We start from the raw sequence: 22,837 nt of genomic DNA on the forward strand, positions 1-22,837 counted from the left end.
GTCCGGGGCGCGGGCGAGGTGGCCGGGGCTGGGGAGCGCAGGGGGCAGGGCGGCGGCGGCGGCGGCCAGGCCGGGGGGCGGGGAGGAGCGGGGCCTGATAAAAGGCGGCAAGGCGGCCCCACCCCCGCGGCAGGCCGGCGGGCAAGCTCCGCGCGTCCCTTCCGTCCCGCCCGCGCCGGCGGCGGGGAGGCGGCGCGCGCGGCCCGCAGCCCGCCCATGGAGGCTTTCCCCTGGGCGCCCCACTCGCCCCGCCGCGGCCGCGCCCCCCCGCCCATGGCGCTCGTGCCCAGCGCCCACTACGTGAGCGCCCAGGGCCCAGCGCACCCGCAACCCTTCAGCTCGTGGAACGACTATCTGGGGCTTGCCACGCTCATCACCAAGGCGGTGGACGGCGAGCAACGCTTCGGCTGCGCCCGCGGCGGAAACGGAGACCGCGGCGGCGGCGGCGGCTCCCCGCCCTCCTCTTCCTCCTCGTCCTGCTGCTCTCCCCACGCGGGGACCGGGCCCGGGGCGCTGGGGCCGGCGCTGGGGCCGCCGGACTACGAAGAGGATGACGACGACGACAGCGACGACCCGGGGTCCCGGGCCCGCTACCTGGGGGGCGCGCTGGACCTGTGCGCGGGCCCCGCCGAGGCCGGGCTGCTGGAGGAGCGCTTCGCCGAGCTGAGCCCGTTCGCTGGACGCGCCGCCGCCGTGCTGCTGGGCTGCGCGCCCGCCGTGGCGGCCACCGCCGAGGTGGCACCACGCGAGGAGCGGGCCCTGGCGTGGGCGGCCGAACCCCGGCTGCACGCGGCCTCCGGGGCGGCCGCCGCCCGGCTGCTCAAGCCCGAGCTGCAGGTGTGCGTGTTCTGCCGGAACAACAAGGAGGCGGTGGCGCTCTACACCACCCACATCCTGAAGGGACCCGACGGGCGAGTGCTGTGCCCGGTGCTGCGCCGCTACACGTGTCCCCTGTGCGGGGCCAGCGGCGACAACGCGCACACCATCAAGTACTGCCCGCTCTCCAAAGTGCCGCCGCCCGCCGCCCGGCCGGCCCCGCGCTGCCCCAGGGACGGCCTGCCCGGCAAGAAGCTGCGCTGAGGCCGGCCCGCCACCGCCGGAGGCCACCGGGGTCGCCGCCCGCCCCCCACTCTCCTGTTTGGTCTGCGCACCGTCTCTTCCTGTTGGGGAGGCGTGGAGCTCGGTTCTCGGTTCTCCTTGGGATGTCGTCTTGGTTTTTGGTTTTTTTTTTCAAAGCAAGCCGGCCGTTCGGAGTCCTGTGGTTGAGACAAGACGCTAAAATCTTGATTTATCTCTAGTTTCTAGTCTGTGCACATCCGGACGGTGAAGGCTGTGTATCCCCCTAACGGAAACGTGGCAACTTAGAGGCGCTATTTATTTACTCTATACTTCAACCTATTTTAGATGCGCATCGGTATGAAATTGTCTCAGTCTAATCTTGGGTGTTTAATTGTATTAATGGAGGCACTTTACTAGGTCTAGAATATTTTTTTAAAAGCCTCTTTATTGAACTTAGAACTGGCGATTTTATGGAATGTCGGCAAAATGACTTTTATTGTTTGAAACAGTATTTAGTTGTCCTTACTCAGTTATTCTAATTCCAGGTGAAGCAAGCCCCTGGTAGAGTCCGTTTGGAGAAGGGAAGGCTTAGTAAACTTTCCGGTATTACTTTGTGTGGGCATTCCCTCCGTGTGGCTTGTTTCTGTCGTAGCAGGAGGTGTAAAACACCGTCTGTAGCAGGTAGAGCACAGCTCCTTCTTCTCTTATGTACCAGGTCTTTTATTACTTAAGTAGCAACTAACATTTCCCACCTTTAAAAAATGTGCCGCTATAAATCATGTTGTGTATACACTTGGAAATGGTGCTGTTAAAAGAAATTGACTTGTGTATTTATACAGTAACAGTATATGAATTCATTACTCTTACCTATAACTTTGCTACTTGGCTTTTTGTCTGTGCACCTCCCCCTTTCCAGTTCTTTAACAACACTGTGACACTGAGATGAGAGGGAGAGTGGACCCTGAATCACTCCATGTCAGGGTTCCTAACTAGTGGAAAGCTCATTCCACCTGTTGCCTTTCAAACTAAATCGAAGATGAAGTCCTCTGCACTCCGGAAGGTTAATGTAATAATCTGTGTTCAAGAAGGTTCCACCCTGGGCTGTCTGGCTTTAGGCAGTCCTCGAACCAGAATAAACATTACGTACAGAGTAGGGGGTTGGAGACAAGGAGCAAGACCTCCCTATGTTCCCATTCTCACTGGAAGACTCCAGTTTGTTTCTGGAACCCCACCATACATGATATTAAACCTGATCCTTAATCAAAGGTTCTTAACCACTACTTTACCTCCCACCCTCATTTTTAAATCCACCAAGTTCAATGACATGTAGCTATCAAGACAGGAGGCAAAAATGGAAATAAAGATGAAATGCACCTGAAACACAAAATGCATGAACTCTCAAAGTTTAGCTAGGTTATTAGAGGCTAGACTTTCATACTAAACAGCTACCTTCCTCCACAGCAAATTGGCTTGAACACTACTTTGAAGGTGTGATGGAGGCTGTAGTAGATAACCTTGGGAAGCGTTGAGCCTTTTTGTTCAGGGAAGGTGCATCAAGGGAGAGGGATGGAGGACATACTGTTTCTTGGCCAGGAAGAAATCCACTCCTGATAGTCTAGCCCAGGGGTGGGCAAACTTTTTGACTCGAGAGCCACAATGGGTTCTTAAACTGGACCGGAGGGCCGGAACAAAAAGCATGGATGGAGTGTTTGTGTGAACTAATATAAATTCAAAGTAAACATCATTACATAAAAGGGTACGGTCTTTTTTTTTTTTTTTAGTTTTATTCATTTCAAAGGGGCCGGATCCGGCGGGCCGTAGTCCCCAGGCCCTAGAACTTCAGATTTGACTGGGCCCAAAATCAAGCAGCTTAAAGCCATGTGTTTACTCTCATTTTGCTAGAAAATACATCAGCTTAAATTTGTTGTGCTTTGGGGGTAGTTTTCAGGTTAATATGAATTTGTTACCACTCCCACTGCTGTTCTACTTTTCAAGTCACTATAAACAGATCAGTACATTCTTCAAGACCAGGAGTAGGCAGGCAGCTACTTTGTATTTTAAGAGCCAAATTATAGACACAGTTTCCAGGGCTCAGGCATGTAGCTTTAATATATCTTCAATATACAAATCCCTTGGTGGGATGTGCCTAACTGGGAACACATTGAACAAGGAGTTCAAGTCCATGTCAGAAGAGTATTGGGGAAGGTATCCAGCAGACCCTCACAATTAGTTTGGCAACCATTACATTAGCCAACTTGAAACACCCCCATATCACTCACTCCCTCTCAAATCTACATTACTCTCCCAGCTAACGTTAAAAGTGTTATATGAAGAGACTGTTAATACCATTAATACTCCAGAGACCCCTTATGAAAAGCATTTTAAACACACTATTTAAAATCAACCTTCCGATTCTTCAAAGTTTAAAAAATAACATGAAAAAACTTATTTTCGTAAGAACATACTACATATTTGGCTAAAAGCAAAACACTGTGGAATGCTCAGGAGCCTTACCAACCGCGAAGGCACGGATGGCCTGAGCATCCTTCCTGTCTCTGGAGACGTTTCCAGTGCCTTTTAATGTCTTTGAATTTTAATTTTCCTGTGAAGTCCTTTTTGGAAGCTGCAGAATTACTAACTCTGATTACAGCTTTTGGCAAAGATTTATCACAAGCCAAAATTACATGTTTAGAAATTATACCACAAATATATGTACTTTAAGGGACAGAAAAGGCAAGTTTTTAGTCCTTTCTGTTTTTGGCCACATGAGAAACATACCTCCCATAGTGTCCCATATGTGTCAGCCTTGTAAAATTATAAATCCACGATCAAAATGGTAAAAAACAACAACAGGTAATCCTTGACAAAAACATCCCACACATACAGATGCCAACTTCCTCCTGGTAGCCACTATGGACAACTAATGGGATTGTAGTGTTTTTTTTTAGCCGCTGTCTCTACCCACCCTCATCCACCTGCATTGAAAGTAACGGTATTCTCGTTTAACCCCGAGAGTACCCAGGAGTGCAACTGCGCTCCTCCTGTCCTTAGCCAAAAGTGCCAGGAGCACCATCACGCTCCTCCTGCAGTGTCACTGTTAGATGCTCATAGTTCACTCTTTATTGACAGATGGAACCTAAGTGCAGAAAACAAATGTAGTAAAGGTTTCCTTAAGTTTTTGAATATGTAACTTCATTTACTTGCGATTCATCATTTTTTTCCTAAACTGCTGTAAAATCAGCAAATGCCTTGGCGATTTTAACAGTTCCTAGGATACTGGTTGGCACTCAAAGGGTTAAAAATGCAGTAGCCACTGGAAACATGGATGACTTCTACTCATTAGTAAGTTGGTCAGCTTTGACACGGGTGATAAAACACATGGGGGATGGGGTGGGGTGTAGAGGGTGTAAGGCCCTGAGAGTGGAAACTTAAGGGCAGGATCACAAACAGCAGACTTCTCTCACCCAATGCCCCAGATTCTGACTGCCAAGGCAAAACTTGGAGAACAGTAGGTCTGGAAAAGGGTCCTGACAGAAAGGGTGGGTTTGCAGAGGAGCCTGGAAGCCTAATCAGCAGACATGCACCTGTAACTCATCTAAACAAACCCGCCTAAGTGAATTGTCCAGTGAGGCCTTGATGTCAGTACAGTTCAGCTCTACTAACTTCAGACTCAGAACAGGTCACAGCCCCAACTTCTTTTACTTATTATAAAACAAAAGGTCCTCTCCCCACAAAAGACCTTTTAAAGACTTCTACTTATTTAGAAAGGAAGCTAAATGTTTTAAAAGTAGTTTCCATCATTGGTAACATCACAGAAAAGGCTGCATCTGATACTATTTAAGTAAAAGAGCACCAATACTCCCTCTTCTGGCCTTACAGCTGTACCAACAGGAATTCTCACTAGTCATTATGAGAAATAATTTAACACCTTGCTGACTGCCCACGAGTGTACTTGTTTCCGGTCTGAACACTGCTCCTGTCTTTTTCTCAACTCGTCAGACAGTATTTCCAGAGACATGATGAGCAATACATCTAATTCTTTCCATCCATATTTTATTATGGCAAAGGTTTTTAAAAAAGAAGTGCCAAATGTCTGAGTGAATTATGTGCAGACACTTTGATTGGCTAAGTGACTTTGGTAGTCAGCTGGAAGGTAAGTACTTTGTCAGGAGATAGTAATGCGTCTGACATTAGACCATCACGAAGGCAAAAGAGAAATGATAGTATCTGACAGTGAAAGTGATTCTGAAGAATGGGCAGAAAAAGACATTTTACCAGCCTTGGAGGATCATACAAATATTTCAGGCATAACTGTTCAATTTGAAGACCCACAAAGTAAGTATAAATGAAGTAACCAATTTTTGGATAAGGATTTTCTCGATCTCATTACTTCTCAGACCAATTTATACCATCACCAAATGGAAAAATACCACACAACCTCTGCTAAAACTTCACCATGCACGGATGTTACTTATATGGATATAAAGAAGTTTTTTGGTTTAATTATATTGATGAGACTAAGGAAAAGGCCAGAATAAAAAGATTACTGGTCAACTAATCCTTTACTTGAATCACCCATTATTTCCAAAATATATGACTGGAAAGAGGTTCGAGCAAATACTTACATTCTTTCATCTGACTGGTAATTCACAAACAACACATAACACAGACCATCTTTACAAAGTCAGACCTCTTTTGGATCACTATCTTGAAATTTAAATCTTTATAAATACCAAAACAACAGTTATCACTTGAAGCAATGACTCCATCAGATTCAAGACGTACAATCCGGCAAAAATAATAAAATGTGGAATTCTAGTAAGGATGCTTTGTGAAAGTTTTTGCAACTTTGAGATATATATGGGTGAAGGCAGAAAGTTACCACAGACTGTTATCTGCCTTCCGGCCTTTTCCTGGTTCTTGGCATCATAATTACCAAGATAATTACTACAACAGTGTGTCTACAGCTGAACTATTATTGAAGAACAAAACACTGGTTTGTGGAACAATAATGAAGAACTATAGGTTGCCAAAACTACTAAGAGAAAAGTAGCCAGACGCACGGATGAGTTCTCACTTGAAATACTGATCAGCATTTTGTTAAGTGCCTACAGCCACTATAAAGTTGCAACTAACATTCTCTGAATTGTGATTTTTCAATTTCAGAGGAAGACCCAAGCTAGTACAGCACACCCACACATGCACACCAGCACACACACAGGCAATGCATAAGCTCACAGAGACAACACATTACAGGGAAACTAAGGGGTCCAAATTCATGAAGGACGTCTTAGGGCAACCATCCTAGCCACATTTGCTTTCTAGTATACTTAGGTTACTTTCTTCACTACTACCCAATGAGACAATTAATGGCACGGGTAAAACTCAAGTAAGATCAACTGAATATGCAAACATCACCATTATAAACAAAGCAGTTTAAGTATAACCACAAACCAACACAAAAACAAATTCTGTAAGTATTTTATTTATCATTAAAGAAAAAACACAGCAGCAAGTTCTGTGTTGGCTTCAATGAGACCAAATCGTTATCTTTAACACAGCTACCACACTCCAGAATTGAAGTCAACACAGTCGTTACTACAAATTACTTGTTGAAGGAGCTATCCTAAAGAGAAAAGAAATTAAGAAAAAGAATTTAAACAATTCCTCCAAACCACTCATTTATAAATATTGTCATATTTAAAATGCTTGAAAGGCATGAATTTTCCATTAATGGAAAAGCAGTTTGCTATTGGCAACAGAAAAAGTATCAATAAGTTTACCAAATGCTTTAAAATTTAAAAGCTGTAACTGTTTTGGATTCACACTTCAGCAGTATTCTCGTCATTTCAACGATGACTGCAAATTGCTTTATACTCACCTTCTTTCAAGTAAAAATCTGCAGAAAATCCCACTGTATCAGATGTGTGTAATGTTTACTGCACTTATAGTGAACCTAAAAACTTCTTATATTTAGTTGATACCTCAAAACACCTAGGGTATGTCTCAACTGCTAATGGTGTGAAAACTGTTTCAACTCCCTGCTTTAGAGTCTTGAAATACATTTTCTATAACAGAGCCTTACCTCATTCCAAATTAATATCAGATATTTCAAAATCAAAAGAAAAAAAGATCAGTCTATACCAAGATACAGGTGTTACTCAATACCTGAAGGGTTCACATCTTAAATTTATTTTTTAGTTTTTCTTTTTTTGTAAACAAGTGATTGATGAAATAATGCCAACACCTTAAATTCCAGAAAATGGCATAGTTTTCCAACCTTCTGTGGATACAGTGCATGATCAATCTATTATATAGGATTAATACAAGTTCATGCTTTTTTTGTGTTATGGTGAGACAACATTAAAGAATCCAATTTAGACTGGTTGAGCACAAGTATAATAATCCTTGAATGTGATCAAACCTATGTAAGACGTGGGTTTGAATCCATTATTTTGAGGCTTAACGTCGTACTGTAGTCCATCCATCTTCATCAGTCTCATTTTTAGTGCGACGGAGAGATTCCTTCTCTTTCTCAGCTCGCCAGGAGGCCTTCTCTTTTTCACCTTCTCTTTCCCGGTCTCGGTCTCTTTCTCGATCTCTTGAAAGAGCTGGAGGAGGAACACGACGAGGGACATCCCGCTCTTCTGCCCGGTCATCTTTCCTGTCATCAGCACGTCTCCAGGAACTCACTAAGAAGTTTCATTAAAGAAAAAAGAGTAAGTTTGTACTATATTCTATTGGCTGAAACTAAACAGAATGTCAGCAAAAGGAATGCCTCAAATGACTCAGAAATTCTGTATTGAAGGTAACAATACAGAAATGCCATTAAAAAACAATAAAAGCTAAATACATTTGAATCATTTTGATACATTTTCTGATGAAACCTTTAAAAGAATATAGACTTAGAGGTATAATTCAAATTTGCAAAGAAGAAGAAATCATTGGCCTGGGAAGTGTCCTACTTGTTTTAACTATAAAAACAAAAACTAAGACAAAGTGACAAAAATCTTGCTGAATGAAAATTTTAAAACTGAAAGGATATTTGGGGCTCTTGTTTTAACAACTAATTAGCCATAAGAATATTTTTTCATTATGGCTATAATAGAAGAAATACCCTTATAATCCAGTTGTACTAACATAATATTAAAAGCTTGTGAGACAATTACTTATGTGCAATGGTCATTTTAAATATTGAAAGTATTTTTCTACTAAAGTTTCAACTGCTACAATTTCAGAGAATGTTTTATTTACACTTTGTATTAATCTACTATCTTAATTTTCAAGAACTGATAAATTGTTTCCTCATTTAAACTTTTTATCTATATTTTGCTTACTATCCAGTTTAATTAGTCTACTACTATACTTTGAATTTAGAGATAAGCTAACTTCACAAAGCAATCATTGACTTAAGTTTATGAGAACTGTGAATTCTAAGTTGAATAAATATCCACTATCTTGCCCTAACTGGTTTGGCTCAATGGATAGAGCGTCGGCCTGCGGACTGAAAGGTCCCAGGTTCGATTCCGGTCAAGGGCATGTCCCTTGATTGCAGGCACATCCCCAGTAGGAGGTGTGCAGGGGGCAGCTGATCGATGTTTCTCTCTCATCAATGTTTCTAACTCTCTATCCCTCTCCCTTTCTCTCTGTAAAAAAAAAAAAAAAAAAATCAATAAAATATTTTTGAAAATCCACTATCTTATTTTTGGTGTCCATATAAATTTATAAGGTATTAAAAATCCAAAATTCCCCAGTAATGGTTCTCTAATGGTTCAGCAGCTGTGTAGACCATCTGTACCTTCTTCACGCTCTGATCTGATAGGAGGTCCTCTGCGGTCTCTGTCATCTCGTCTTTCTCTTAGATCTCGGCGATCATCCCTCACACGTGGGCGGTCATCTCTATCCCTATCATCACGGCGACCTGAATCTCTCCAGCTTGAAGCTTCCTCAGCTGGCCCTCTTCTCCAGTCACCTTCATCCCTGCAGCCATTCAAAATAACATGTTAAATTCTGGTGTTAGACTATATGGGGAGTTACAGTGAATATATTATATTACATGGTCCTCAGAGAGTTTATTAATATAAAAGGGATAAAGTTTAAACTCACCACTGAATCTCAATCTGATGCCTCAGGAGTGGCAGTCAAATAAGAAAATCTAGATGCGTGCTGTCCAACACAGAAGCCACTATCTATCTGTGGCTCCTTAAGTTTATATTAACTAAAATAAAATCAAGACACTTCCTCAGGAGCACTAACCATATGCCAAATGGTCAACAGCCACAAATGGACTCTGGCTACCATAATGGACATTACAGGTATAGGACATTTTCATCCCTGTAGAAAATTCTATTAAACAGTGATGGCCTAGATTTATCAGTATAAAGCCACTACGGCCAAAAGAAGCAAGCAAGAATTACCACTAATAAAAGTAAAGGCGCTTTCTGAAACCTATACAATTTTATTAACCAATGTCACCCCAATAGGCAATTTTTTTTAAAAGTAAAGGGGCTTTTAATAACTTAAGGGCAATAAAATTGATTGACCTAGGCCGAAACCGGTTTGGCTCAGTGGATAGAGCGTCAGCCTGCGGACTAAAAGGTCCCAGGTTTGATTCCGGTCAAGGGCATGTACCTGGGTTGCGGGCACATCCCCAGTAGGAGATGTGCAGGAGGCAGCTGATCGATGTTTCTCTCTCATCGATGTTTCTAGCTCTCTATCTCTCTCCCTTCCTCTCTGTAAAAAATCAATAAAATATATATTTTAAAATTAAAAAAAAAAATTGATTGACCTAAACCAGAGGGAAAAAGCAATGGACTGGTAAAGATACCTGGACTTGTTCCACTACCAGAGAGTTAAATAACATGTAGACAGCCACACAGCTTGTGTTCTATTTTCATTCTTTGTTAAGAAGGAACATTCAATTAAATGACAGCTAAAAAAATTTCTTTTAAGTCCATGATTCTGATAAATATTGGCAGAGGGAGGAATGAGGAACACCATCTCTCAAAAATGGTTAGGAATATTCAGGAGTATGTAAGATAATTCTAACTTAACTCCATGGATAGTTTTAATTCAAATATCACACCTCGGTCTTCTGAAGCGATCCTCTCGGTCCCCATCTCTCTCTCTGTCCCTTTCTCTCTCTGGATCCTTGTCATTCTCTTCACGATCTTGACTATCTCTCTCTCTCTCTTTTTCTCTGTCCCATTCACGTTCTTCTGGTGGTTTTGATTCTCGAGGTGGACCCCAACTTTCTTCTCTGGCTTTTTCCTTCTCTCTCCATCCACCTATTTTTTAAAGAAGCAAAAATATTTTCTACTAAAGAAACACAGACTGGCAACTATGAATAGAGATCTTAATGTTGACATTAATCCAGCACCATTCTAAACACTAATTTAAGACACTCGAACCTCTTAAAAAAAGAAAAAAGAACTAAAGCCACTTACATCATTTCACAAGATCCCCAGCTCCTATTTGTGACTACCTATCCTGTTTCTCTAACACACAGGAACACATGACCTAAGAAACTTTTATAGTTCTGGTGGAGTATCCTGTATGCAGTTATTTTGGGTATGTTTTGATGATAAATAACTCACTTAAGCAGAAAACTTAAAGGGTGAAGGGTAGGAGCTAGATCTCTAAAGACAGGGCCCCAGTTATATATTCATTTAGACTGCCACATTTTCAAAACAAAAGCACTCTTTCCTGTCATATTCCTGCCCTCCACCATTTACCATCCATGCAATCATGAAGCAAGGATAAATCCTTGGACCCTGCCCAGTAATTCACACTATCCAGGGAATGTCCAAATCTAGAAACATTTTATTTAGTTAGTTAGTCCTCAGCCAAGGATATTTTTCCATTGATTCTTAGAGTGGAAGGGAAAGGACAGAGAGAAAAAGATTGATGTGAGAGAGACACATCGATTGGTTCCCTCCCGCAAATGCCCAGACCAGGGCCGGTGATCGAGCCTGCTATCAAGGTACATGCCCTTGACTGGAATTGAACCCAGAACCCCTCAGTCTGAGGGCCAATGTTCTATCCACTGAACTAAACCTGCTAGGGCCATTTTATTTATTTATATATTCACACCAAGAGGCCAAAGGCAACAGAGATTTCAATGAAAATGTATTACAGTTTTAAGGCTAATAATTATTATTGCTGTTAGCATTTATAGTACCACGTGCCATAGCACTACTGCAAACTCTGAGCTAAGTAGAGTTCATATTTGCTAATTTGCCTGTATGCTAAAATTTATACCTCCAAAATTAATACTCAAGAACTTTTACAGTCACTTGCAGACATGTGCAAAGTTGCAAAATATTTGAGTCACCTGACAAGTACATTTTCAGCAGAGGTTGGATAAGGCAACACTTGCCTTCTTGCTGCATCTCTCATACTTCAACTAAGTACCCTACTGGAGGTCTACTTTTGCATTTTTTGAGCTTTTGGTTGGTGATTTCACTGTTTAAAATGGCCTCCAAGGATTGGGCCAAAATGTTCTCGTGTTCCCAAGCAAAGAAGGCAATGGATGGGAGAAAATATTTGTGTTAGATAAGCTCATTTAGGAAAATATTACAATGCTTTAGTTACGAGTTCAATGTTAGTGAATCAATACTATATATTAAATAAGGTATTTTTAAATAGAAATATAAAAAACAAGTTATGTATTGACTGGTTGACAAAACTTGGGACTAAAAGGCTCATATGAACCTACCTAGTCTTTTCCCTGGGAGCAAATGGTTCAGAATTCAGAGACTTTATATAACACAACTATGGCCACTTAAGGAGGACTGTTATCCTCATTTTACATGAGGCACAGAAAGTTAAGTGGCTCACCCAAAGTCACGCAGCTAGAGAGTAGAAAGAAGTGAGACTAGAAGAGACAGAGTATACAACAGAAACCACGAAGGGTAGAGGCAAGGAAGCTGCTCACTTAAACTTGCACTTAGAACAGACTGCACTGGTTATTGCACAAACACTCGAACTGGGGGTGGGAGAGCCAGCAGAGACCAGTAACAGCGAGAGTTCAAAGAAAGAATGATGGTGGACCAGACCCAAGTACATGCAGGGGAAATAGAAGTGGGTGGGCTTAAGGAACACTGATAAGATAAAACTGAACTAAATAAAAGCTTTAACTTAAAGGATGAAACAGCAACGAACTTCCAGATTTGCAGCTTATACAATTAGCTTGAAAGTGGAACCCCAAAGAGAAGCGGGTGCTTGTATGTATGCATGTGGATAGAGTGTTTTTTTTGTGTGTGTTTTTTTTAAATATATTTTATTGATTTTTTACAGAGAGGAAAGGAGAGGGATAGAGAGTTAGAAACATCGATGACAGAGAAACATCGATCAGCTGCCTCCTGCACACCCCCTACTGGGGATGTGCCTGCAACCCAGGTACATGCCCTTGACCGGAGTGGATAGAGTGTTTGTGTATGAAGTGTCAGTTACACTTCCAGGTAGAGATGTGCTGTGTACAGCATACAGATGGAAGCACCAGGTCTGAAGGTGTCATCTGGTGTCACACAATTACTCAAAACAGTAAAGTATGAAAAGATGATCAGGCCTAAGACTGGAAAATAAGAAAATGAGCTCTTGCTGTGAGAATAATCACATGTTTGCCAAGAGTACAAACGTTTATTACAAGAAGGCTGGTCCAGCCCTAACCAGTTTGGCTCAGTGGATAGAGCATCGGCCTGCAGACTCAAGGGTCCTGAGTTCGATTCCGGTCAAAGGCATGCACCTTGGTTGCGGGCACATTCCCAGTGGGGAGTATGCAGGAGGCAGATGATCGATGTTTCTCTCTCATCGATGTTTCTAACTCTCTACCCCTCTCCCTTCCTCTCTGTAAAAAATCAATAAAATATATTTTTTTTAAAAAGAAGGCTGGTCCAGAACAGAACCTGAAGAGCAAGGACACTGAAGGTATGGACACATGAAAAAGAGCCCTTAAAGAAGCAGTCAAAAAGGCAAAAGGAGCTGAAACCGGTTTGGCTCAGTGGATAGAGCGTCGGCCTGCGGACTGAAAGGTCCCAGGTTCGATTCCGGTCAAGGGCATGTACCTGGGTTGCGGGCACATCCCCAGTAGGAGATGTGCAGGAGGCAGCTGATCGATGTTTCGCTCTCATCGATGTTTCTAACTCTCTATCTCTCTCCCTTCCTCTCTGTAAAAAATCAATAAAAAAGAAAAAAGGCAAAAGGAAACAAAGAGAAAAAAGGTGGTTATTTGTGTGGAACATTGAAGGTAAGTAATCTTTGACATAATCACTGCAGAGATATTCAAGAAAAGATAAAATATCAGTTTACTTAAAAACTAATAGGAATATAGACCAATCTCTCGTATATCAATTAAAATTTGTGTTGTTTTTTTTTTTTTTCCAGTTGAAAAATAACTTTTTTTAATTAAAAAGAATGTAGTCATTTGAGATACTCCTTGTTTGGAACAACCTGCTATCATCTATAGAACAGTGGAGACTAGATTATGTAAAACTTTTACTTTCTACTTGTAAATATATCAAATAGAGTCTATAAAGAATCCAATCTGAATTTCTGAACCCCAGAATTTTACCTGGCTTGACAAATGGTCTCCAGAGACCAGGTCTTGAGTCCTCGCCCCTTCTGCTGGGAATCCGATCATCATCAGCCCGTCTTGAGATCCGGTCATCATCCATGTTTCTCCAAGGACCCCTGTCATCATCTGTCCCACGCCTGGGAATTCTATCATCATCGGCGTTCCTCCAAGGTCCTCGATCTTCATCCAGCACGCGCCTGGGCCCCCGGTCATCATCCAGGCCTCTCCTTGGACCTCGGTCATCATCAGCATTACGCCAGGATGACCGCTCATCATCAGCACCTCCTCGCCGCGGCCCCCGATCTTCATCCATACCACGTCTTGGTCCTCTGTCCTCATCAGCTGCCCGCCAATTTCCTCTGTCCTCATCCAGTCCTCGTCTAGGTGGTCTATCATCATCCATATGCCGCCAGCTTCCCCTGTCGTCATCACCGATTCGTCTGGGAGGCCTATCATCATCACCGAGTCGTCTGGGAGGCCTGTCGTCATCACCGAGTCGTCTGGGAGGCCTGTCGTCATCACCAATTCGTCTGGGGGGCCTGTCGTCATCGCCAATTCGTCTGGGAGGCCTGTCGTCATCGCCAATTCGTCTGGGAGGCCTGTCGTCATCACCAATTCGTCTGGGGGGCCTGTCGTCATCGCCAATTCGTCTGGGGGGCCTGTCATCATCTGCATTGCGCCAGGAAGGCCGATCATCATCTGCCCCACGGCGAGGGAACCTATCTTCATCAGGACCACGTCGGGGGGCTCTGTCATCATCCATGCCCCTCCTGGGAATCCGATCATCTTCTAGTCTAAGAGAAGACTCTCTTTCTTCATCTTCCCCCAACCGCCTTGGGCGATCTTCATCTCTTCTAATAGGCCTTTCCTCATCTCGCCCTTCTCCACGTCTCCACTCCCTACAGAGCAACAAACCAAACATCTTTAAGCATAATTTTCTTAAAAAGCACATGGTGCTTTTGGGAATTACTTCCCTTTTAAAAATCACTTCGGTGTAAATCCATTAAACCTCCTACAATATGTTCTAATTGAAAACAAAAAACAAAACCACAAAATCCAAACTATTACATCAACAAACAATAAACCAGTAAGCAGACAACTGCCTTAAAAGGGCATCTGCACTTTTCTAGGAGTGCCTTGGCAATTTCATTATAAAGGATGTTTGATCTACTTAAGAAATTTAAAGGAAAAGAAAAACGTCAGGAATGTTCATTCTTACTCTAACTGCAGTACTATTCCAGAACTCATTCCTCAAGATGTTCAGAAGTCAGCAATTACAGTAGTGTTGAAGTAAACTATGAACAACATTTCAGTACGAGACATGCACACAATTCTTCAGAACTCTCCTCTCCCCACCCATATAAAATCAGCCAAATTAGAAAACCACCAATCAGATATTAACAGAACCTATGACGGATTGGTACCATTTTCCTTAACTCTACTTACTTCTCTGGTGGGCCTCTTCTCCACTCAGAATCTACTTCAGGTGCTTTTCTCCACGTGCCTTCTGAATCTCTATCTCCCCATCGAGAGTCCTACATTGACCAAAGTTAGTAAGATGCATTACACTGGCAACAATTACTACCAATTACTGTTATTATTATGCAAACATTCTGTACTTATATTAAACAACCTTAAGTCATTAAATATAAATAAGTTTTCAAATTATTTCTCTTTTAATCTGAAATCAGACCAACAGTACAGTGAAACGTATTCCCATCTATTGTGGATGGCTTTATAAATTGATAAAACACCACTTGCAAGCAATCTGGCAGCATCCTCCTAGAATCATTAAAATGTCTATAGGTTTTCTTTGACTTAGAAATTCCCTCATAAGATTATGTGAAAAAAAGCTGAGTATCCCAAAATGTACATCACAGTGCCTACTAAACAGAGGTGGAGCAAATGAAATGTATAATAGAGGATGGTTAGATTAACATTTCCCTCTTCAAAATATTATGTTGTCAATAAAAATTATGGAGAGGGTGTGAGAGATACTCAATACCCTTAAGGTGAAAATGTAAATGCAATACAACCTCTGTAAGAAGTAATGCATATAATTTTAATCACAAACACTTCTGACACAGCTTGACTGCTCCTACAAACATAACATAAGGCCAAAGTCAGAAAAGAATACTAAAATCAAACTCTAGGCGTGGGATGGAAGTACTGAAATAAAAATCTGAGAAGCTAAGAATAACTATAATCCCTTGTAGCTGAATATGAGGATCTTAATTTAAAATTTAAAGTGTCTTGGCAACAAAAGCCTTCAACAACTGACAATAAGAAGCAGTGAAGGACAAGAATGGCCAGATGATAAGTCATCTGCCATCAGAGCTACTGAATCTGGGCTCTTAAAATGGGAGTTGTTCTAAGAGACTTTCCCAAGTGAACATTGTGGGAGAAAATATTAACTCAATTTTAGTTATAGTAACTCATAACTCCGATGGAGGGAACGTCCACCCCAGAAGACCAAGTTTCTCTTACTATTCATACTCACCCTGCAAATTAAATTCAAAGAATTCAACTTATGAGGTTTTAGTACAAATATTAGGACTTCAAAGGAGATTTTGGGAATGGTTATGAGAGCCATTAAACAAATGAAAAGAATTCTGAAAAATTAACATGATCGCAAAACTTTTAAAGTCACTTGGTAGATCAACAGCAGAATAGGCCCTATTGATAAACATAGAAGAAACTAAACAGGAATCACAGAAAACCAGTTACAAAATGACAAAGAGTTGAAAAAATGAAACATTAAAAGAAATAAAGAACAGAACTTCGAAAGGCCAGAATAGAGACAAGGAGAAAAAAAATTCCCTAAGTTAAGGAAATTCAATCTTCTCTAAGCTGAGTAAATGAAATCCTCTGACTGAAAGGGCACATGTGCCAAAAAGGATGACTCATGAAGACCACACACGTAGGCACCTAACCATAGTCTTAAACTCCCTTTACCCCAAGATAGAGAAAAGTATAAAAGCTTCCAAGGAATAAAACAGTGTCTACCAAGAATATTATCAAGACCCCCACCCCAATGTGTACTAAATCCTCCTCTAGGGGAGGAGGATTTAGAACTGGCTGAACCACTGAACCATTGTTCAACTGTGAGATAAAAACAAAACCTCTTTTGAGACATACACAAAGACATTCTGAAAAAATTAAGATGACAAAATACAAAACAAAGTTATCTGCAAAGGGGAAAAGGTGATACAGTGTAAACATACTTGACACCAAATCATGTTTACCAATATGGCTGTAACACTTAAATGAGTCCTTTAAGTAGAGAACATGTTTTAATGCTCTGGGGGTAAAAACATGCAGCTGGTTGCAACACAACATAAATAAAGGCATGCTCAGAATTTTGTTTTGTTCTGAAGAGGCAGAAAACAAAGTTCTTAAGTTTGACTTAAAGAAGGAATGGCAGGCACATGGAAGCAAATAAAAAGCTCCAAACTATGTATCAGGAATAAAACAAGTACATAATAGTTACCATGTTAAATGTGAATAGATAAAACTAAACACTCTCCACCCGACCGTGTGGCTCAGTGGTTGAGCTCCCACCCATGCTCCAGGTCTCTGGTTGGAATCCTCACCAGGGCACATGCCTGGGTTGCAGGCTCAATTCCCAGCAGAGTGCTTGCAGGAAGCAGCCGATCGATGTTGATGTTTCTCTTTTTGATGTTTCTACCTCTCTCTCCCTCTCTCTTCCTTTATAAAAAGCAATAAAAACATTAAAAAAAAAAAGACTAAAAACTCAAAACTCTCTAATTAAAAGAAGGTGAAGGTAGGGGACAAAGGGGTATAAAACAGAAACAAAAGGTTAAAATGAGCAAAAGAATGAACAGATTTGCAAAAACTACAAGAAAAAACTTGGAAACCCACAATCATGGATAAGTTACCTCAAGTTCTTCAGAAGATGAAGTTCCCATAAGTCAACAGGATGGCGCAAATTAGATAACACAACAGCTCTAGTTTCATACATACACATAGAAATTTGTGCCCAAGAGAAAATACTCATAAAAACCAGACCATGTTTTAAAAAAAAAAAAACAACCACAAACAGACCATGTTTTATAACACAAGGGAAAATGTACTAAATTAAAAAAAATTGGAAACCATATAAGCCACAATCACCAATAACAAAAAAGTAAAAAATAGGAATTAGTGACAAGAGTAACAAAAGTGAAAATCTATCATCCATATACACATTAAACTAAAACTGAAGCCTACATGGTAACTTAGTCACGGCTCCTCTAATAAAGATAAGGGCTTCGTGAAGATGGCACAGATAAAGGAATGAAGAAAAGACACGCAAAGAGCATGCAGGTAGGTGTCACAGACACATGATAAAGCACAAAACTAGCTCAGTCTGGCTGAAGTATAGATGACTAAGAAAAGCTAATGAAAAAGCAGTAAACATGAAAGGCCTTAACTACTAAGGCATGTTTAACCTTTGGTTCCAAGTAATGAGTACCCATCAAAGGAAGGTCTGAAACCCAAGAGCAGGTGTAATGATCAAATCCGCAGTATGAAAAATCAAGCAGTTCACAATGTAGAGGCATGTCTGATGCTAGGGGAAGACTATGACCAGGAGGAATAGTAAGACCAGTAGGAAAACTGCAGTAAGGCAGGAATATAGGAATAGAAAGGAAAGGGATTCAAAACTCTGGTGATTGAAGTGGGTAACGTACTACCAGTCAGGAGAGGGAATTAAAGACTCAAGATAGTGGGAGAGAAAACAGCTGCATATTAAATGTAACAGAGCAGCACTGGACTGACTGGCAATCTCATTAAAAAGCAGGTTCTGACTCAGAAGGTCTGGTGCTGGGCCTAAGACTCTGCATTTCTAACAAGCTTCCAGGGGATGCTGAGTATTGATGGCCAACCAACTTCGAGTGCCAAGGAGTTAAGAGAACTCACATCATTCTTTTAATTCACAGCAACTTCTTCTTAGAAACAGAACAGTCCCTCTTTCCTTAGCACTAATCAGTGCTATACTTTGTCAACTACTTATCGTCTTATGGAGATTCATTCTGACTGATAAGACTGATAAGTACAATAGACCAAAGTCTATAAAAATCTCAGATTCACTAACAGAAGTTAAATTTTCTCCCTTTACAAACCTTCTGTCTTTGGGAAGACAAAGCAATACCAGACTTTCAGAGACGTGAATGGAACTAGTTCAAAACACCAAGCCCAGACATTGACATACACACTGACATAGATCTATTGTGAAGAGAACAAGTCATCCCAGGGAAAGCAATGTTTGTATACTCACCTTTCTAGAAAGTGGATCTTCACCAAGTCTTCTCTCTTCCTCTCTACGACGCTCCCTTTCTTCAATTTCCAACTCCCTTTGGCGTTTTTTCCTTTCTACTTCTTCTAACTTCTTGACCCGCTCCTGATATTCTCGAAGCTCTTCCTCACGTTTTGCCCGTTCTGCACGTTCTCTCTCTTCACGCTCTATATAATGTATTAGGTTAGCCCAGTGGTCAGCAAACTCATTAGTCAACAGAGCCAAATATCAACAGTACAACGATTGAAATTTCTTTTGAAAGCCAAATTTTTAAAACTTAAACTATATAGGTAGGTACACTGTTATTAACTTAATTAGGGTACTCCTAAGGCTTAGGAAGAGCCACACTCAAGGGGCCAAAGAGCCTCATGTGGCTCGCGAGCCGCGGTTTGTCGACCACTTGGTTAGATAGTGTGCCTCCTACCTGCACCTTTCCTTTAGTGCTAGGTCTACTTTTTTGGTATTAAACATGCATAATATAGAAGTAAATCCTTTGTAAGAATTTAAAAATAGCTTACCATCAGCTAAAGGACAGAAGATATTTGAGAAAAAAGAATTATGCCATTCGTTATTAATAGTTTTGTAATGACTTAAGAAGATAATAGGAATCCCTCCTCAAATCCAGAGCATCTCTGATAACCAGATAAAGGAGCATTTGACAGACTTCATCTGACAGATATTCCTAAATAAATGTGACTACTACACAGAATATAGTGATAAAAAATTAAAAGGTACTGATTTTTAAAAGAACACCAAAAATGTGAGATTCAGCTGATAAGACATATCTTCACATAAAACTAAAATTAAGATCCCAGAAACAGAACTAGTTAGTTGCAGTTAATAAGTCAATGATCCCTACTTCTCAATTCATTTATTTTCTAAATAAGACTGCTATAAACTGACCTAATATCAACCTTGTGTAATCCCACCTCCAATCTGGGTCTAGTTACCTTTTAGCATTTGCTCCTCTGCCCTCCTCTGCTCTTCCTCTTCCTTTTCTCTATAGTAGGTTATTCTGCGTTCTTCTTTACGCTGTCTTTTACGTTCTTCCAAGCGATTATGCCTTTCTTCTGCTAATCGCTCTTCAAACTGTTTAAGTTTTTCCTGTAATTGGTTACCCCAAATTAAAAAAAATATATTTATCAAGTTTTTTGGGAGAGCTACAAAACTAGCAGGAAGTTTTAAGTTTACAAAAGCATTCCAAGTTCCTTGGAACCATAAAAAGCAACCTTCAAGTATAAAAACCAGAATTTCCAAATGATTGACAGTTTTCTCAACCAAATTTCTAAACACGTAAATTGCTGACAACATTAAGTGGGCCTGCCAACATACAAACTAAAATGAATGACTAAATTAGAACGTTAAGAGCAGAATACTTGATTTTTTCTTTCTGTAAATAGTAAACAAAAGCTTGTACGAACTGCAAATTTTATGCAGCCCACCATCGCCTTTAGAAAAATAGTGATGGTTGACTTAGTCTAGAAAATATTTTCAAGAAATGTTCTATTAAAATATTATTTAAATGGTAACATTATATATGTTAGCTCAATACAAAATGTGCTACTGTATTGAAGAAGAACCCTTAAGGCAAAACTAAAACTCATGAACATTTCAATGAAACCATAAATGTACCTCATAAACAGATTGTCGTGCTGCCTTGAGTCGCATTTCAAATAAATCTCTGTCTTCAAGCATTCGTGACATTCGATTCTTGTGTTCAAGAGCCTTTTCCCGTTCTAGCTGCATAGTAGTAATCTGCAAATACATAATAGTTAAATTTCCAAAGCATACATTATCTGATTACTAATTTACCCCAAATCCTGATATATCCTTGCAGAATACAAGCAGCTCCTGTGCCTCGTCAATCTTACTATCTATCCTTCATGCCAACAGGTCCCTAGGAAGGCCATCGGGGTGATGGATAATCGAGATATCTGCAAGAACGTTTTTAATTGGCCCACAGTAGCACAAATTTTTATAAAGGAAAAACTACAACTATGTATATGGTAAAACAAATAAAACACCAAAAAATGGTAGTAGGCACTATGGTTGAATTATTAAAGGCATTTCTTCCTTAAAAACAACTGGAGGTTCAAGCAAGATGAACTACAGATTGAAGAAGGCTTTTCCTTGTGTGTCACAAGAGAAAAGAATGGAAAGCTTCAGGGAAGAGATTGCAGCAAAACATCTCAAATATTTCATTTGGTCTGCAGCACTTTTCCTAATTTTGTATCACAAAAATTTCAACTTCTAAAAAAATTTGGAAGAACTGGCAACACTTGTCCCAGAATGACAACAATCCAATGGAATTGAGAAGGGGCTGTGTTCTCCACACTGCAGTCCTCACAAATGTACACGGTCTCCTGCCTGTGGTTACTTTACTCTTTTTTTTAACCACAACCAAGTCATTTCTTTTTCTTACAAATTTTGCTACTACAAGCAAACCTTACTTTTGTATCATTAGGTAAACAAAGACTAACAAAACTATAGATGCAGCTGTTTAGTCACAAAACAACATATTGTATGATTCCATTTACCTAAAATACCCAGAATAGGTAAATCTAAAGGCAAAAAAGATTAATGGTAGAAAGGACATGAGGAATAACTGATAAATGGGTGCCAACCTTATTTTGGGGGTATGTTATAAAATTAGATAGTCGCACAATTCTGTACTAAAAAGCTGCACACAATGGTGTGTGAATTCTATCTCCATAAAGGTGTTTTTAAAAACTAAACTTTTTAGCCGAAACCGGTTTGGCTCAGTGGATAGAGCGTCGGCCTGCGGACTGAAGGGTCCCAGGTTCAATTCCGGTCAAGGGCATGTACCTTGGTTGTGGGCACATCACCAGTAGGAGGTGTGCAGGAGGCAGCTAATAGATGTTTCTCATCGATGTTTCTAACTCTCTCTCTCTCTCCCTTCCTCTCTGTAAAAAATAAATAAAATATATTTAAAAAAATAAACAAATAAAAAATAAACTTTTCAGCTGTACTTTGTATTTTATAAGTTTCATTTTTTAATCTCACTATAAAAATGTCTATCTGTCCACTAATCTGTTAGTATGCACCCACTAAAGCATACCATTTCTGGCAAAAGAATACAAAACAAATCAGTTTTGCCCTAGCTGGTTTGGCTCAATGGATAGAGCATCGGCCTGCAGACCACAGGGTCCCAGGTTCGATTCCAGTCAAGGGCACACAATTTGGTTGCAGGCTCCTCCCCAGCCCAGGCCCTAGTCAGGGCTGGAACAGGAGGCAACCAATTGATGTGTTTCTCTTATCATTCCCTCTCTTCCATTCTCCCCCAAAATCAATGGAAAATATCCTTTGGTGAGGATTAACAAAATAAATCAATTTTGATATCCTGGTCCCATTAGTGACAGAGGATTTAATTATAGCTTACAGTCTAAAAATATTTCAATTAAATTAAAATCTTACTCTTTCTTCTTCTTGTTGTTCCCACAGATCCATGTCTTTAATTCTCTGTTCTTCATAAGCACTTTTTATTAAAGGGATTTCTTCCAAGCGTTTAGCTCTTTCAAAATAATCAATCTGAATAACATGAAAATATAGTTTTTAAAAAAATCTTTTAATCTGACATGTTAAAATTTTACCAGTTCTTTCATTTACCTTCTTTTCTTGATTCTTCAGGCGTTCCTGAAGTTCCTTCTTTTCTTTCTCTAGTTGTTCAACCTGCTTAGCCATGATGAAATCTGGATCCAGTTCTTCAAGATCCTGAAAGGTAATAGAAATGCACAATCATTAATACGAATGTAAAAGAAATATGGAGCACTGCTTCTAGAATTAAATCCTGAATTACTTTCTATACAGTGGGTAAATTTAAGCAATGTAAAAATGTTTTACAACAGCCACGTTTCCACTTGATTATAAGGACAAAAAATATGCATGTA

At 40.6% G+C, this 22,837-nt stretch overlaps 2 protein-coding genes across 3 annotated transcripts in view; one reads left to right on the forward strand and one right to left on the reverse strand.

The window, feature by feature from the left end:
• Window positions 1-216: 216 nt before the first annotated feature.
• On the forward strand, window positions 217-4,419 carry NANOS1 (nanos C2HC-type zinc finger 1; the record flags this gene model as incomplete). Its single annotated transcript, XM_081105092.1, has 1 exon — window positions 217-4,419. One exon carries the CDS (start codon window positions 217-219, stop codon window positions 1,078-1,080), a length of 864 nt encoding a protein of 287 aa, XP_080961218.1. The 3' UTR covers window positions 1,081-4,419.
• Window positions 4,420-6,524: 2,105 nt separating this feature from the next.
• Window positions 6,525-22,837, reverse strand: part of EIF3A (eukaryotic translation initiation factor 3 subunit A) — a 33,315-nt gene continuing 17,002 nt past the window's right edge. Inside the window, exons 13-23 of one of the 2 annotated variants that reach the window (XM_081105136.1) lie at window positions 22,557-22,661; window positions 22,365-22,478; window positions 20,562-20,684; window positions 19,880-20,033; window positions 18,912-19,096; window positions 15,080-15,168; window positions 13,631-14,532; window positions 10,145-10,346; window positions 8,858-9,039; window positions 7,484-7,751; window positions 6,525-6,685 (exon numbers count right to left, since the gene is read on the reverse strand). In XM_081105136.1, the coding sequence (XP_080961262.1) occupies window positions 7,522-7,751; window positions 8,858-9,039; window positions 10,145-10,346; window positions 13,631-14,532; window positions 15,080-15,168; window positions 18,912-19,096; window positions 19,880-20,033; window positions 20,562-20,684; window positions 22,365-22,478; window positions 22,557-22,661 (2,286 nt within the window). In that variant the 3' untranslated portion in view covers window positions 6,525-6,685; window positions 7,484-7,521. Of the gene's footprint in view, window positions 7,752-8,857; window positions 9,040-10,144; window positions 10,347-13,630; window positions 14,533-15,079; window positions 15,169-18,911; window positions 19,097-19,879; window positions 20,034-20,561; window positions 20,685-22,364; window positions 22,479-22,556; window positions 22,662-22,837 lie in introns of both variants that reach the window. The other variant, XM_081105135.1, reaches the window with a different exon arrangement.

Source organism: Myotis nattereri (genome assembly GCF_964212035.1).
Source record: "Myotis nattereri genome assembly, chromosome: 13".
NCBI lineage: Eukaryota > Metazoa > Chordata > Mammalia > Chiroptera > Vespertilionidae > Myotis > Myotis nattereri.